General features: G+C 41.8%; 1 protein-coding gene and 1 long non-coding RNA gene across 6 annotated transcripts in view; one reads left to right on the forward strand and one right to left on the reverse strand.

Annotated features, from left to right (window-relative positions):
- The first annotated feature begins 1355 nt into the window (after positions 1-1355).
- The window catches only part of LOC135907248 (uncharacterized), a 29122-nt gene continuing 13172 nt past the window's right edge, over positions 1356-17305 (forward strand). For 4 of the 5 annotated variants that reach the window (XM_065438936.2, XM_065438937.2, XM_065438940.2 and 1 more), the window contains exons 1-9: positions 1631-1850; positions 5100-5244; positions 5428-6292; positions 6553-6631; positions 6703-6842; positions 7257-7506; positions 7925-8060; positions 8843-8964; positions 11877-11994. In XM_065438936.2, coding sequence (XP_065295008.2) covers positions 1711-1850; positions 5100-5244; positions 5428-6292; positions 6553-6631; positions 6703-6842; positions 7257-7506; positions 7925-8060; positions 8843-8964; positions 11877-11994 — 1995 coding nt within the window. In that variant the 5' untranslated portion in view covers positions 1631-1710. The other variant, XM_065438938.2, reaches the window with a different exon arrangement.
- Positions 5481-7954, reverse strand: LOC139054486 (uncharacterized). Its single transcript, XR_011511282.1, has 3 exons — positions 7861-7954; positions 7553-7669; positions 5481-5570 (listed from the first exon to the last, which is right to left on the reverse strand). It is a non-coding gene; the product is annotated as an uncharacterized lncRNA (long non-coding RNA).

Genomic DNA, 17305 nt, shown 5'->3' on the forward strand with positions numbered 1-17305 from the left:
TCCGCCGGGCGCAACGCAAAACGAAGAAAAGTGTGGATTCACAAGATCGGGCGGGCTGACTTCGAGCAAGTGGCAAAGAACGCGCGGCTTTGTTAAGTGACACGGCTCCTCCAACCTCTTCTTTTGACGCCCGTGTCAAAACGGGCCCGTGTCCAGTGCATTGGGGGTGCGTTAAAGAACCCCAGCTGCAAAAAAAATTAATCCAGAGCCCCCATTATGGCGTGCCTTATGAGATCGTGGTGTTGGGATGTAAAACCCAAGAATCAACTTTTCTTCTGTCTTGTGTGCCTTGACTGTTCCAGTTAACGCAACACTGCTTCCTTGTGAAAACTTACAACGCAAAAGAATACAGACGCACGTAGTATACAGAGATAAAATTAGCACTTCAACAAAAGTGTTGCTGGTGCCAATGAGGGAGGGGGATAATTATTTTCTGAACCTCTTTCCAGTTGTCCCATCAAGTTCCTTCTTTCTTTTCTATCAAATTCTAACCATTTGCACTGTAATAAATAAATAACGATTTCATATGCTGGTAAGTTGTTAAAATTATCTATACCGCCTATGTGTGAAAACGTTGCTCATGGCCACCACAACCTGTGCATGAGCTACGTACATCTGTAAAAGGCGCGGAACAGAAACGGCCCTGCTGCCAGGCATTGCTGACCGCAGACAGTCGGAATCTCTCACGCGCCGGCCGAACAAAAGCATCCTGCAGGTACGTAAATTAACCTACGAAACCACGTGCACATACTTTCGCGCTGTCAAAACCTGAAACTCTGGTAATTACTCGCGTGTCTGAGCACACCGCGTGCTTGTGTCGTGTTTCAGCAACACGAACTTTCAACGTGCGCGCGCTTTACGCCTTAAATACGCCTTGAATAATGGTGCTTTTCTCTATTTCTTCCGCAAATCCGACACGACATTCTTAAGGCCAGTTACCGACTGACAAAGCAAGATCTAGATTGAAAAAACTGCTCCGCAGGACTCGAACGAACTTTTCCGCAGATTTCCTCCCGTAGCGTGTTAGCCGTCGTCTGCTACGGCAGGCCCACTGCCGGCGGCGCCACCGTCGAGGCCGCGCCGAGCGGAGGAGGAGAGAAGTGAATGGCGCTACTTTGGGAGATTGAGGGGCTTTAAGTTGAAAGGGCAACGAGCGCCGCCTCACGGAATTTATGCTAAACTAAGGGAACCGCCGCTACGATGGGAAAGCGAGTGACGCGGCTGGCATCTATTTACGAAGATATATAATATGGCAATATGGCAGGACTACGGATGCCATAGAGTTAGTAGAACGAGTCAGTATAGTAACTCTATGACGGATGCGTTGAGCCAGCGTGCACAATGTTGTCCTACTGCATATAGAAACGGCACCGAATCGGCCGAATCTCTGTCCATGCTTGAGCAACGCGTTGGCTTGAGATCTTGATGCCCGTCTTAATGAACGTTCGGACGAGTTGGACACCGAGTTGAACGGACAGAATTTACGGGCGAAGTTTACAAAGTATTTCCCAAGCCCCACACAGTCCTATAGATACCATAACAGTGAGAAGCATAGAGTTTCTTATAATAAAGCATCTAGGAAACTCTATGGTCAGAAGGACCGATCGCATCTCATGGTGAGCAGGTTGGATTTTATTCGAGCTGTTGTACGGCAGTGTTGCGAACCCTCCGAAACCGTATCGTTTTGTAGTTCCGTAAGCAACAGTTACCATGGAGATAGACATCACATGTGATTCCAGAATGCTTCTGATTTTCATCCAAGGTTTCACTAAAGCACGTATAAAAACGTTCATGGCACTTCTCGTGCTCGACAAGATATACTCCAGCCGTATTAAAGCTATCGACGAAAGGTACGTACCCTCTTTGGCACAAGCTTTCACAATGTGTACGCGCTTTATTTTCCCACACAATAACAAAACATGTAGGAGTCAATGCATTAACGAATGCTGCACGAAACCTCCACAGTTCTTTTCATTCGGCACGTAGAAACCTTCACCTCAGTGCTCTTTCGCAAGCAGCAAAGCCAGCTTTCTTTGTAATCTGGAATATATTGGACAAGACGTCTTCACCTCAGTGCTTTTGTACTTGTGGCAAAGCAAGATTTCTGCTTAACAATAAGTTATACAAAGGTTCTTGACGGAAGCACGGCGTGCGTTCTCATCTATTAGTCGTGATTATACTTGCACGATTTTGTCTTAACTGCATGTACGTAATGCAGCCCAAATTTGAAGAAAGCAAAATGAGTGGGAAACTTGTTGCTAAAATAGCATACATACGAAGTAAACGGCCACAGTTCATGTATGTATTATTGTACGTTTCGTTTCAAGATGTTTCAATCGATTTTTCTTTTCGCTGTTTGGCTATTTCTATCAATCTATTTGCCTAGCCAAGATTTCTTTTTTTTTTTTACTTTTGCAGTTATACAATATTCCTTAGAAAAATGCAGCGGCTATAGTGTGGTCAAACAAGGAATGTCGCTGGAGCCAACGCTTCGTCAAGGGGACTTTCCTTCCTAATGGCAGCAACTTCTTTCCTCAGCAGCCCAATAGACAGCCAGTGAACGTTAGATTAAACGGACATCATACAGACACGTCAAAAAACTTCTGAAAGCAGTCGCACAGCATTTTGACCTTCCTTGTCACAAATTCAATGAATTATATTTAACTTTTTATGCTACAGTCACAACTTTCATTCACCTAGAGACAGAAAATGTATAGAAAATCATATTTCATTCGTTACAGCCATTAATGTATCCAGTACACTATAAGTATAAGCAAAGTATTGTAGTCTTACGCCCATTTAAACCAGAATTGATTATATCTTATCGTCCCAATGTATTACATCATATTTTTTTCTCACAAGCCATGCTTTGCTAATTTATTATCTCACCCACTTTAATTTTCATTATTTTGGCTTCATTTATTTAACATTTAGTCAATCTTGTTTCTCTCTCTCTCGCATATTTTGACAAGGTGTGCTCATACTTCTGCCCTCTTGAACTGTTATAACCAACTGTGACTATACACGTTATAACATAACTAACATAACTGTGCACGTCATTTCTGTTTCTTTTAGCTGTTTCCTTTTTTTTTATTGCTCATCTTTTAAATGTACAAAAAGTATATTTTCTTAGTTCAATCTTGTTGTCCGGGAAGAGTGGGCCTGCCATATTGACCATGCCTGCTTGCATCTGCATATCCGTTTTTGTGATCCTGCTTCTTTGAAGAATAAACAGCAGTTCTGTTCCCTCTCTACAACTAAACACCACTCCACCTAGCTCCTTTTTTTTTCCCTTTCATCCCCCTCCTAATTTTTTTTAGCACTGACTTTCACCTTACTCTGTGCACCAGCTTGTTCTTCTCCTCCTCTACCAATGAGTTTGAAGGAGAGCGAGCTAAACGTACATAAATACTGCTAGTTAAAGCAGTTGCACCCTGATAAAGACAAGTCCCATCTGAATAAGCCTCCCTGTCGACACACTGACTCCAGCGAAATTCCTTGTTCGACTGCAGTTAATCACTACATGCCTAGAGATTTCTGTGAACTTCTGTCTTCCAGGATTATAAAATGTCGAAGCACATGTACATGCACTCATTTGTTTTATAACTACGTATAGACAACTCTGCTATACATAAAGGGAGCACTTTCATTTTCAAGAATGACTGTATTTACGCAGGGTGTAACAGTGAACACTGTCAATTTTTTTTAATTGCCTGTGGCAGACAGCACAATTCTAGTCCATGAGCTGTTCTACTCGAAGAGGCGGACATTACTTGTGCAGAAAATTGAAATGCATAATCGAGTAATTAACAAAAATCCACTAAGTAAGCTTTTAACAGATACCTTATGGCGCATATCGCAATTTACAAATTCTAACTGGAGAGTTCGCAAGGCGGATCTGCTTGGAACGAATTCACTGGATGACACCAGTTTCGAGAATTAATTCATGAACTTGGTGGAGAAATGCATTGGCATTCTAGTTACTTTTGTGCTTCAATGCATAAAATAATGTATTGTTAAGAAAGTAAGTGGAACGATAGTGCATTTTTACCGTAAGTTTGATGGCACATATTTCTTAAATGGTTCCATCCACACAATTTTTTTCAAGTAGATATGACTTGCATTCGTCCCAGCCAGTATTTGTAAATTGCAATACATGCCATAAGGTCATTACTAAAAGGCTTAATTAGCACATTTATTTTTGTAATTAGTCGATTAAGCGCTTAAATCATTTGTGCAAGTAATGTCCACCTCTTCGAGTAGACCAGCTCATGAACTAAAATTGTGCTATCTGCCACAGGCAATTTTTAAAGATTTTTGAAAGTGTTCGCTGAAACACCCTGTATGGTATCCCAATATTGGCAATGTCTAAAATTAATTGATTGATCATATTGCAATGCTGCAGGGGGAGTTTAAAGAAAAATTACATTCTGGTGTTTTACATGCAAAAACCACAATCTGATTGTGAGGCATGCTGTAGTGGAGGACTCCGGATCAATTTTCACCATCTGAGGTTCTTCAACATGCACGCAAATGCATGATACACAAGCATTATTGCACAAGTGCCCCCATCGAAATGTGTTTGTTGCAGCAGGGACCTGTGACCTTGTGCTTAGCAGCGCCATGCCATATTTCACTGAGCTTACCATGGCAGGTCGCCGTGGGAATTTCTGCAGTTACATTAAGAGGAGAGCCTTTTTGATATGGTTTGAAGTGTGCGCGTGTGTGTGTGTATGTGGTACACGTGCAGCGAAACTCATTCATAAGGAACCCAGCAACAAACTGTAAGCAAAAAAAATAAGACTGCCTTTCTAAGCTTATTTCAGTGTTACTGCATTTTTTGTTGCGAAATAGATCTTATACAAAAGGTCGTCTCAAAGCAAAAATTGCCAGGGAGACCTCCTGTTAAATTGAGTTTTGAATTAAAGCCAAGGTAAGAATAAATAAAACCAAGTGGTATGCACATGCAAATATAGCCAGTATGTACAGTTAAAACAAGATGGGCTGTTAATCATCAAATATGTTGGCTTTTATGAACTTTCTTGCAGAGGTATTGCTTTATGGGTACATTAGTGCTGACTAACCAATTTATGTTGTAGAATTGAAGAAACGTTGGAGGAGATTGACAGATATTTAAAGAACGGAAATCAAAAGGACTTGACAAAGCACCGAAAAAGCTCATTTCACAGCTTGGAAAGCATTTCAACAGACCACAATGCAGTCAAAGAATGCCTGCAAAAGATGGTGGGTACCCTTGCCAGCTTGAAAATATTGAATGCCTCAAACTTCACTATTTAGATATAAATGACAGCAAAATTAAAAACAAACAGCCTATTGGCAGAGACAATGCAACATGAGGAAATTCGCAAGAACCCAATGTGCATTTGAGCTGCGCTTACTTACCAGTATGCCTTACTATTTTTTCAGCTGCACTTGTGTCATGAGCAGCCAGACTCAATGGAAGCCATGTTCAGTATCCTCAAGAAGATGGCCCAGCATTCCTTGCCTTTCCAAGCAGCTTGTGACTGTGGTATATGCACTGACTGTTTGGAAGATGCTTGTGATAATGCCTGCAAGAAGCAGCATACACGCATAGGAAGCGCAAAGGAATGCTCATCAGGCTCTCAGTCAAGTGAAGATGTCAAGTCTCTGTGGTGCAGCATATGTTACCACATTCAAGCCTACATAACTCGCCGCCTTGTTAGCAACAAAGAAGTGCTTTCCTCTAAGCAAGGTCTTGTCCATGACACCAACTGGGAGAGCTACTTTGAAATGCTGCGCCTTCTGTTTGTTCCTGGCCAGATACAGCGCATTCACCAGTGGGTTCGTTCAGAGCAGTTGCGATGTGCCAGGTGTCCTTGCAAGCCCACATTTTCGACATGTTGTGTCAGCTGCCTGATACAGTGGTGTATACAAAGCCTGGCTAGAGACGTAGCAATGAGGCCTTCCTTGGGTAAAACATGGCATGATCTCAGTGAGTGCTACATATCCAGTGTACGTGCCAATGTAATGCTGTGCCTCCAGGACCTGCGCAGCCACTGGCAGAGAAGACATGAAGTCAAGGACAAGTCACACTTCTTACCATGCCTTCTGAATCCAAATTCTTGCTGGGCACACAGACACACCGAACATAGTCACGACACCAAGTCTTGTAGTGCAGATGTGGGATTACAGCAAAGTGATAGTTACATTGAGTGGACTGATCACTGGATTGTGGTGGCAGCTGTCAACCTCATTAATGAACTGCACTGGTTTGAGCAGCAGCTTAGTGGAATTAGCTGCAGAACATGGGGTAAGTCGCTAAAATAGGCACATATACTTGGTGAAATTATTTGACTAGGTTATTAGTAGTATGCTACCTGCTGGTATGGAGCAGTTGGTCTTTGCATGTCTGTAGAAGTTATTTAAAATAAGAATGAGTTAATAATCAAGTTACAATAGTTCATGCCATAAGAAGGTATTGCCTGGTACCAGAAATAAGTTCCAGCTGCTACACAATGTTGTAAGTTGCATGAATTGATATATCGAAATTGATAGAGTTCCTTTTTCCAGCTGTGCTATCCAAAAGCCCACAACAATCATCAGCTGATGGCACAACAGCATGGGATGAGCCTTGCATTTGGGACTGGCGGTGAGTACTAGTGATCCTTTAAGTCTGGTGGTCACAATGTCCCACCTCTTATCTGAGCTTTATCTTTTCAGACAGCTGCTGACAAACTCTGGTGTCCTCACAATGCTTCAGCAGAGCATTCAAGACCTCATCCAGATAAAGTGGCCTCTTCACCAAAAAGACAGTGTATCAGTTGAACTAGCTGGCACAAAACTTCAAGTCACTGATAGTGGTAAACATTGTCTGCTACAGTTCTTGCAGGACAAGTTCACCGTACTTCAGAACAGTGAAATCGTAAACCATGAATCCCTCTGTAGAATAGGCCCAGTCCTAAGGCATCATCTCGTGAAGCCACTGTTGGGATATTTTAAATGCCAAGTACATATAACTTGACATTTATTACAAGAATATGTCTTCCATCAAAGCTATCCTTTAGAATCCTAGGTCATATGATTTCTCAGTAGCTTAAATGGCTACAGTAGATAACAGTTAAAGCATCCCATTTTGATTTACCATTTGGACATTTGCCAGACAATATGTATTTCTCCCTCTGTCTTTTTCTGAAGATATCATTGTGGTTATATTGTATTTAAGTGGCTGTTTGGCTAGTCAGTCATAAGAACATTCATAGTGTCCATGTTTGCAGCATTCCATGCTGTTCACTACTTGGCCGTCTATGGACCAGCCATAAGTGCCTGCCAAGGAGTGCTGGAACCCTTCCGTGCTTCATTCATACATGCTGTGCATGTTGCCTTGGGCCAAGCTATAGAAGACCTGGAAACCAGATTTGGGCACACGAGCCACCTGCCCCACAACCTTTATGTCATGCTCAACACAGGCTGTTACTTGGAAAATTCTTTGCTGAACTGTGCCTCTGCACTTTCAGTAAGAAATGAGTAGGTGCCATCATTTTTCTGATAGCCCTTGAGCAAGCACACTTACTTTGTTGGCGACAAATGATGGCAGCAGTATGATGGAGACTTGAAGTGATTGACAGTGGTTGATCAAGGGGGACGTCTCGGGTTGGAGCGGCAAACATTTTGGCGAAGGGACACTTGTCTTCGTGGTCAGGGTGAAAAAAAAGTTCCCTTGATCAACCACTGTTGATGAAACCAGTAAAGGCAAATGTGTCGGGTATTTTTTATTGTGCTCAGTATTATTAAAAACAGGCACCCGTGGTGTATGTTTGCTAAATATCTGTCACAAACTCTACCCAGTGTAAATGTTACAAAAACACTGCACATACTTACTATAGTGTCACTGTGCTACACCTTCATCTTCCAACTGATTACCTAATTATGGCCTTTCTTGCAGGGGCATTTCATCAGCACCATTTCATGGCCTGCAACAGAGAGTCACAGCAGCTATTAAACACACTGAGAAACTAATTTTCGTGCATCACCTTAAATGGCTGGCAAGCTGCATTGCCCCAAGCAGCAACAGTGCATTAGTAAGTACACATGTTACTGCATACAATTAATATAAAAGAATGTCTGTCCTAGACTGGACAAAAATGATAAGTTGCCTTTTTCTACCAATGCGAATAAGTTCAAGCAACCTTCAGCAACCTTCAGCAACCTTCATCAACTATCTGTTGCAACCACAGCTGATAAATTATACAGAATATGTTGCACTTAAACTTAGTAATGTGGCCCTGAGGCTTCCAGAAGACATCTTTAGGTTCTTTAGAACACACCAGCGAGGCTTTTTCAACACATGAGTCAGCACTCGTAGGTTTAGGTGCTGGTTAAGTGTATAAGGTGTAGTGAATCCCTGCTCGTCAAGTGAAAGCCTGGATTCAGAATGTGTAAACACTTACAACAGCATGAACAATGAAATGATAAATAAAGAAGCAAGCACGTAGGGTCAAGTAAATAGCTTTTACAAAATGTGTTGTGTGTAATCAAACTCTTTGTATATGATCTCGGAGGTAGTTTATAGGCTATGGGATTCCCTACAATGCTGTAAAAAATGAGAAAAGAGAGATTGAGAACACAGCTCAATTCGTAAGTCTCTAGAATTTAATGACGTATTAATAAATAGTTGCGAAAAAAACGATCGAAAGGCTTCTTTATCTGTGTGGTATCACCAGCAGGTGTGAATTGGTTTTGTCACTGAAGGGACTTAATTTTATGCACTGTGTGCCCTCATATTTCTCAGCATATGTGAGCACTATGCTCATATAACTGCCTTTGTTTTATTTCTTTGTTAATATTTTTTTTTCCTTGACAGGACCTTAAGAGAGCATGCGCCTGGAACCTGTATGTTAAAGCCTTGTGCAATGACCTCAAATGTCAAGTAGGTCCCAGTCAATGTAGCTGTGCCTTGAGGCAGCTTCTCACTGAAATGCTCAGGTAAGAAGGCATCTTCACACTCTAGAGCTAGGCACTATGTGCGCATTTTATTATCATGTAACCAGTAGACAAATATCTGTGGAATAAGCTTACATATGACTGGAAAAGGCTGTATTAGTACATCAATATGTAAAAATTGCCAACCTTTATTTTTCTTTTCTTTTTACAGTAAAAGCTCGTTAATTCGAACCACAAGGGGAAGCCGCTTCAGTTCGAATTAACGAAAGTTCGAACTAACGAAAGTGAAGGAGAGCAGCAGTACAGTGCGATTTGGAAGCAGTAGGGCATGTCAGAAATTTGGCTTGTCAAAAAAAGATGGCGTGTGCCGCGGGCACACGCCATCTTGAAGTCGAAGCTCTGGGTCCGACTGTGCCACACTACCGATGTCCACCGAAACGAACGTTAGCCGAGGCTTAACACCATCACAATGAATCGCGATGGCCGATACCTCCTAAGCTGAAAACAGACGTGCACAACCGATGAAGACTGCCGAGACGAAGACGCTGAACATGTGAAGGTGGCGAAGGCCCTGATTCGTTGGTTCTTGATTGCAAGCGCAGCTGCGACGTACTTGATTCGCTGTGTTACGATGGCGCTTGCCGTGCCATCTCCGCACAACATTAGCAGCTGTACAAGATTTGCAAAGCCTCCGAGATTCGCAACGGGCATGAAGTCTCGGAGGTTACGTAGAACGGAGAGGCGGCAGCTGCCGCTGCCTTCTGGCTGACCCCGCGTCGGTTAGATTTTTTTCCGATTTTGCCTTCTCTCGCCGTTCTCTCCGTTTCGGAGGCAATACAGCCTTGTGTGTAGGCAGTAGGCGCGTTTCTCTGGCCGTGTGCCAGGCGAGCGTAGTTCGAATTATCCGTGAGGGAACTTTCTCGCGTTCGAATTAACAGACTTTTTTATACATACACTTCTGTGGAGCTTGGCCGGACCAAATCGTACAGTTCGAATTATCCATAAATTCGAATTATTGAAGTTCGAATTAACAAGCTTTCACTGTATTGTTGCTTATCACACCAGGCCCAATTTTATTTCTTTTGCCAGTAAAAAGAATGGCTGTGCCTATGTTAGAACTCTTATCTCAATTTTGCCATTGTTAACATACTGATATATTATACTAGTGTGTCGGTTTAAGTGATTTGCTTAACCTCATGATTGCTTGCATAAGTATAGAGGTTGCTTTATCAGTAAAATGTCCCACAACACATGTTATATAACCTCTTTGGCTAATGTTGTTATGATGTGCATATAATCTGTAAAACTAAACATTGAAACAGCACATTTTGCATTAAGCTAATTTTTACTCTGTGATTTTCATTACTGCAAAACTGAGCAAATATAGTTATTTTACAGTCTGATAATTAAAGAAAGAAATTCTGTTCTCTTCATACTTTCCAGCTATAGTATCAAGGAGCTTCATCACTTCTTTCATAACAATAGTTTTAACTGCAAAGGATCAACAATAACTACGCTTGCTATATCATTGTGATAAGATGTGGCTTATCAGAACACAAACAATAGTGGGCCAAAATATCAATCAGTGCAAATTATTCCATCTATTGATGCTTTTCGCAAAGCAGCTTGTTCTAAAGAAAAGAGATGGCGCTTTCGGCGATGCACTGCACGTTGTTTCAGCGAAAGCGCATGAATATGAAAACATTACCTTTTCTGCCCTGCTTCTGTGCAATCAGCTGTTGTAGATGTAACTGGGTTTTCGTTAATGTACTGTGCTCCATTCATGCTGCAAAATATGGAGCGGTGGAGTGAAGAAAGGCATCTGCAGTAGTTAGCTGGAAAAATTTTGACTGGCATATTAAAGAATGGAATAAATCTGTGTGTCCAATCTCATGGATTGCTGCTACATAAGGACTGCCTGTGTTGCCAGCTCTTCGAGTTGCATGGCTTCCCATATGGATAAAAAAAAAATTCACTCATCTGCCAGCATTGTAGTGCTAACCTCCTAGGAAAGGACATGAACCCCAGATCATGTGCACGAGTGAGTATCGCTTGTTATACGGTGACAAAGGGAGAAATGCCGCTTCTTGGCATATAGTAAGCGATCAGGCAGAAAATAAAAAATGAGATAATGACCACCCAGTGAACTTTTCTGATTCAGAAACGTGACAAGCCGCTGCTTAAATGTATCTACTGAATAAAGAACAAAGAGCTAAACACACTGATACTAATTCAGTTCACAAGCGGACAGTTAGGATAGCTTGGAATACATTTTTAGCACCGCTTTTATTACTACCATTGTACATGCTGCTCGTGCCGTTTGAGCAAAGCGTAATGAGCTCTGAAAGCGCTTACATGTACTTTGAAGTTGTAGCCAAAGCTTCGTGCGTCACCCACCTAGTCACCGTCTACGATATCTGCCGAAACAGAGGTTTGCAGAGCCGCACCTGGATAATGTATACCCATTGCAAACACAGAGGCAGCTGAGGCAAGCAGTGGATGTGGTACTAGGTGATCAAACATGGCAGTGCCCACATGATTGCTTTGAAGAAGGTCAATAGCAGCAGCAGTAGTAGTTCTCATTCTCTGCTTCGTCTTTCTTCTTTCTTTATTTAAAATCCTATTTGAAACAACAAATCAGTACTCACCATCCCAGCTTTAATGATCTTATTGTGATTTATTATGATTAAGCAGTTAAAAATTGGTCATAATTAAAGCATTGACTGATTAATTGAAAGGGTAATATAAGCACTCTGTGCCTTCTTTACTTTTTGTACAAATCTAATCCTGCCGTTATGTTCATTAACAAGGCATAAGAACAAATTTGACTTACTCACTTCTTGCAATTAAAACAAAAACATAGAATGGCAGTTTAGCACTTTGAAAGATGCTATAAGGACACAGCTGCCTCTAGCGCACCAGCTTGTAATGTTCACATGCCTTCTTTACTGCAGGCAGGCAAGATCACTGAAAATGTTGTCCGAGGAGCCTGAACTAAGATTAGTTCTGCACAGTGCATATGATGCACTTTTCTTAGTGTGCAGCAACACCCAAGAACTCCTCGGGTTGCCTGTGAGTTCAGCTCCTTTTGCTTACACACATATTGCCAGTTTACCTGTACACATGTTGCAGAGTGTTATGTTAATTAATATATTTAGAAATGAATGTGATGAACTCATAAATAAATCAAGGGGAAAAACAAATGTGGTAATGTAGTCATCAGCCAGTTTATAGCTTCTTGTTGATGCTAGATGTAAAAAAAAAAAACCTACAGTGTATTATTTTTAAGAAAGGGCAGCTGTGCTTGCAGATCATTGTTCTTGCTCTCACCCAAAATGCAAGGACTGAAAGTCCACTTCATTGCCCGGGACTGGTTAGGTACTTATGAGACTTAAGCAGTATACTTCAGAATTTGCATTATACCTTCCCAGCAACACCACCAGCAATTGAAATCTCTCCGACAAGCTGGGGCACAAAATTGAATTAGTTTGCATATGTTCTACAATTTGATGATTTATAGTGATGAGTACACGCAAGCTGCTGTTCATCATCATCAGCAGCAACAGCAGCCTGTTTTATGTCCAATGCAGAACGAAGGCCTCTTCCTGTGATGTCCAATTACCCGTGTCCTGCACCAACCAATACCAACTAGTGTTTGCAAATTTCTTAATTTCATCGCTCCACCTTGTCTTCTGCCATCCTCCACTGTGTTTCCTTCTCTTGGAACCCATTCTGTAACCTTAATGGTCCAACAGTTATCTAACCGGCGCATTACATGACCTGCCCAGCTCAATTTTTTTCTTTTAATGCGAATTAGAATATTGGCTATACCCGTTTGCTCTCTGATTCAAACCACTCTCTTTCTGTCTCTTAATGTTATACCTAGCAATCTTTGTTCCATCACTCTTTGCGCGATCCTTAACTTGTTCACAAGCTTCTTTGTCAGTCTCCAAGTCTGTCCCATATTTCAGCACTGGTAAAATGCACTGATTGTACACCTTCCTTTTCAATGATAATGGTAAGCTTCCAGTTAGGAGCTGATAATGTCTGCCGTATGTGATCCAACAAATTTTTATTCTTCTATGAATTTCCTTCTCACGATCAGGGTTCCCTGTGATTATTTGACCTAGGTAAACATACTCCTTCACACTGCAGACTCTAGAGGCTGACTGGTGACCCTGAACTCTTGTTCCTTTGCCTGGCTATTCATCATCTTTGTCTTCTGCATATTAATCTTCAGCCCCACTCTTACACTCTCTGTTAAGGTCCTCAATCATTTGTTGTAACTCGTCTGCATTGTTGCTGAATAGAACAATGTCATTGGCAAACCAAAGGTTGCTGAGATATTTGCCGTCGATGCTTACTCCTAAGCCTTCCCAGTTTAATAGCTTGAATACTTCTTCCAAACATGCAGTGAATAGCATTGGAGAGATTGTGTCTCCCTGTCTGACCTCTTTCTTTGTAAGTATCTTCCTGCTTTTCTTTTGTAGAATCAAGGTAGCTGTGGAACCTCTGTAGATATTTTCCAAGGTATTTACGTAAGCTTTCTGTACTCCTTGATTACGTAATGCCTCTATGACTGCTGGTATCTCTACTGAATCAAATGTTTTTTCGTAATCTATGAAAGCCATATAGAGAGACTTATTGTACTCTGTGGATTTCTCGATAACCTGATTATTCACATGGATATGACCCATTGTAGAGTACCTCTTCCTAAAGCCAGCCTGTTCCCTTGGTTGACTAAAGCCCAGTGTTGCCCTTATTCTATTGGAGATTATTTTGGTAAATATTCTATATAATACTGGGAGTAAGCTAATGGGCCTATAATTTTTCAGTTCTTTAATGTCTCCATTTTTGTGGATTAGTATAATGTTTGCATTTTTCCAGTTTTCTGGGACCCTTGCACTCGATAGACACTTTGTATAAAGAGCCGCCGGTTTTCCAAGCATTATGTCTCCTCCATCTTTGTTTGATTAAATCGACTGTTATTCCATCTTCTCCTGCCGCTCTTTCTCGTTTCATGTCTTGCAAGGCCCTTGTGACGTCATCACTAGCTATAGGAGGAGTTTTTGTATCCTGTTCATTACTGTTTCTAATTGAGGTATCCTGACTCCTCTGGGTACTGTACAGGCCAGTATAGAAGTCTTCCACTGCTTTTACTGTATCTTCGAGATTGCTGATGATATTAGCCTGCTTATCTTTCAGTGCATACATCTTGGTTTGTCCTATGCCAAGTTTCTTTCTCACTAATTTCAGGCTGCATCCATCTTTTACGGCTTATTCATTCTTTCTCACATTACAGTTTCGAATATCACTTATTTTCGCCATGTTGATCAGTTTTGACAGTTCCGCGAATTCTATCTTATCTCTTGAGTTGGACACTTTCATTCTTTGTCGTTTCTTTATTAGGCCCTTAGTTACTTGGGAGAGCTTGCCTACTGGTTGCCTTGGTACCGTGCCTCCCACTTCAATTGATGCCTCTGAAGCCAGCCTAGTTACGGTTTCATTCATTAGCTCTATGTCATCTTCACCTCTCTGTTCTAAGGTTGCATATTTGTTTGCAAGTACCACCCTGAATTTGTCTGCTTTTACCCTCACTGCCTCTAGGTTGGCATGTTTCTTTTTGACCAATTTTACTCTTTCTCTCTTCAAATTGAGGTGAATCCTAGCCCTCACCAACCAATGATCACTGCACTTTACCCTACCTAACACTTCTACATCCTGCACTATGCTGGGATCAGCAGAAAGTATGAAATCAATTTCATTTCTTGTATCACCATTAGGGCTTTTCCAGGTCCACTTTCTGTTGCTATGCTTCCTGGAAAAGGTGTTCATTATTCGAAGCTTATTCCTTTCTGTGAATTCTACCAGCGTCTCTCCTCTAGCATTCCTAAAGCCATAGTTGCCAATTGCTTGTTCCCCAGCCTGCTTTTTCCCCACTTTTCCACTTTTGCATTGAAGTCGCCCATTACTACAGTATACTGAGTTTGCACTTTTGTCATCGCTAATTCAACATCTTCATAAAACTGGTCTGCTTCATCATCATCCTGACTGAATCTTGGAGAACAGGCTTGTACTACCTTCAATCTATACCTCTTATTAAGTTTAATGATGACTACAGCTATCTTCTCATTAATGCTTATTAGCTAATGAACCTTAACATACACCCAACCGTTATTGGATGGTTTAAGGATTTCCTCTCATCCACAGTACAATACACGTCTGTTAACAACAGCAATTCCTCTTCTATCAAAGTAACCTCCGGGGTGTTCCGCAGAGCAGCGTTCTTGGCCCTTTACTTTCCTTAATCTATATTAATGACTTGCCTAACTGTGTGTCTTCCCACATCAGACTTTTTGCCGATGACTGCGTAATATATTGACACGTGTACTTATCTTTATCGGGCGACCATGTTTCGCCGCCTAACAAATGTTATCGCACAGTGCGGTACGCGCCTGCATGTATCCGAAGTTTCTGGAAAGTTATCGATGCTTCTATCCGCTGTCTGTTGTCGCCGAACCTTATGTTATCTGATTTCATCATCTGACGCGAATGGTGTAGAACTTTGTGGAAGGCACGCGGATCTCAACGATTAGTCTGGAACATTCAACAATTGATGTATAAAAGCCAACGCGCTTGACCCGTTGATCAGATTTTCGACGATCGCCGACCGTGTTCGCCGCTATCGTTGTGCTATAAGTATAGCCTGTCTTGTGGGCACAGGTTCGCCCAATAAAAGTTAGTTTAGTCCTTCACAGTATTGCTACTGTGTTCTTTAACGTCACCACCATGTGACAGTATAGATGAATTCCATGTGACAACGACAAAAATACTCTTCAAACTGATCTTAACGCTATCAACACATGGTGTTCAACATGGCTGATGACTCCTAATACAGCTAAAACGAATTTATTATCATTTACTAGGCACAACCACCGCATTCCAACATTGTACGTAATAAATAACAACATAATTGAACTTACAACTTCATGTAAGTACCTTGGTGTTCACTTAGTCTGATCTAACGTGGCATCATCATATCTGCTGACGTTGGCATCAGCTAACCGCTCATTAGGCCTCCTCAAACGCAACCTTAAGCATGCTCCAGCTAAACTATGCAGACTAGCATACATCAAATTAATACGCTCCAAAATTGGGTATGCATCAGCTGTCTGAGATCCTTGTCAAACATATAGCACCCAAGAAATCGAATCACTGCAAAACCGCACGGTCTGTTTCATTTTTTCTGATTATTCACTCTATACTAGCATTTCGGCACTAAAAGCTCGCACATAGCTTGATGCCTTATCTCATCACTGCAGAATTGCCCGCCTTTCGCTGCTGTACAAACTTTAACATCATCTGCACCTTCACCGTATCTTCGAACCAGTGACAGCCTTCTTTCCACGTACAGACCATATCTTCAAGATAAAACACATAAGTTCCCCAAACATTTGTTGCATGGAATAACCTGCCATTACACATTGCTAATCAAATGAATTTTGCAACCTTTCAGGAACTTTTACGCAACATTTACATGTAAATATCCATCATGTACTACTTTTTAACATTTCTTCATACGCTGTTCAGTGTATTTATTGTTTTGATCATTTGTTTTCCATTTTCTGTGTACATTGTGTAAGTGTATTCATGTCTTATTAATTTGTAAAGGTGACAACTGATGCAGTTTTGAGCAACACCTCGTTTTACTTCTTGTACATTGTACCTATCTAATGTACAATGTAAGTACATTAATGTAAGTACTCAAGCTCAAACAAGCTCAAGGTGACATGATCTCGTGCGATCACTGTTTCGCTTTCACGAGCCTCGGCTTGTCCTGGTACCGAACCCCTCGAAGCATACGGCCGATAGTGCTCTCGACACTGATAAACGAGCTTGGAAAAGCACTATAAACAACTGTCTGGGACGCTTCCGGTGCCAAGTTATGCGAAATTTTGCGAGAGCGAAACTATCTTTGAAATGGATCGCCCAAGAACACCGCCCAAGGAAAGCTGGCTCCATCTCAGACGACGAAGATAACTGCAGAACGCGTCCATTCTGACTTACGCGGACGTGTTGTGCAGTATCGACAAGATTTGGCTTGTGTGTGTGTGTGTGTGTGTGTGTGTGCGCGCGCGCGCGCGCGTGCGTGCGTGCGTGCACGCACAACGATGTCTGCAACTTGCTGCCAGACGTTGCAGTTGTTGAGAGGAAGCTGATGCGTTGCGGCTGGCCAAATGTCCAGAAGAATATCACAGATTTTTTTTGAAGCTGAGAATAAAGATTTGCCCACTCCTTAGAGTGGTGCAGGTTTGTGCTGCAAGCTTATCAGGCAATCTGTGCCCGTTTTTTTTTTTTCGGGGGGCGGGGGGGGGGGGAGGAA

The sequence above is a fragment of the Dermacentor albipictus genome, chromosome 1 (assembly GCF_038994185.2).
Source record: "Dermacentor albipictus isolate Rhodes 1998 colony chromosome 1, USDA_Dalb.pri_finalv2, whole genome shotgun sequence".
Lineage (NCBI taxonomy): Eukaryota > Metazoa > Arthropoda > Arachnida > Ixodida > Ixodidae > Dermacentor > Dermacentor albipictus.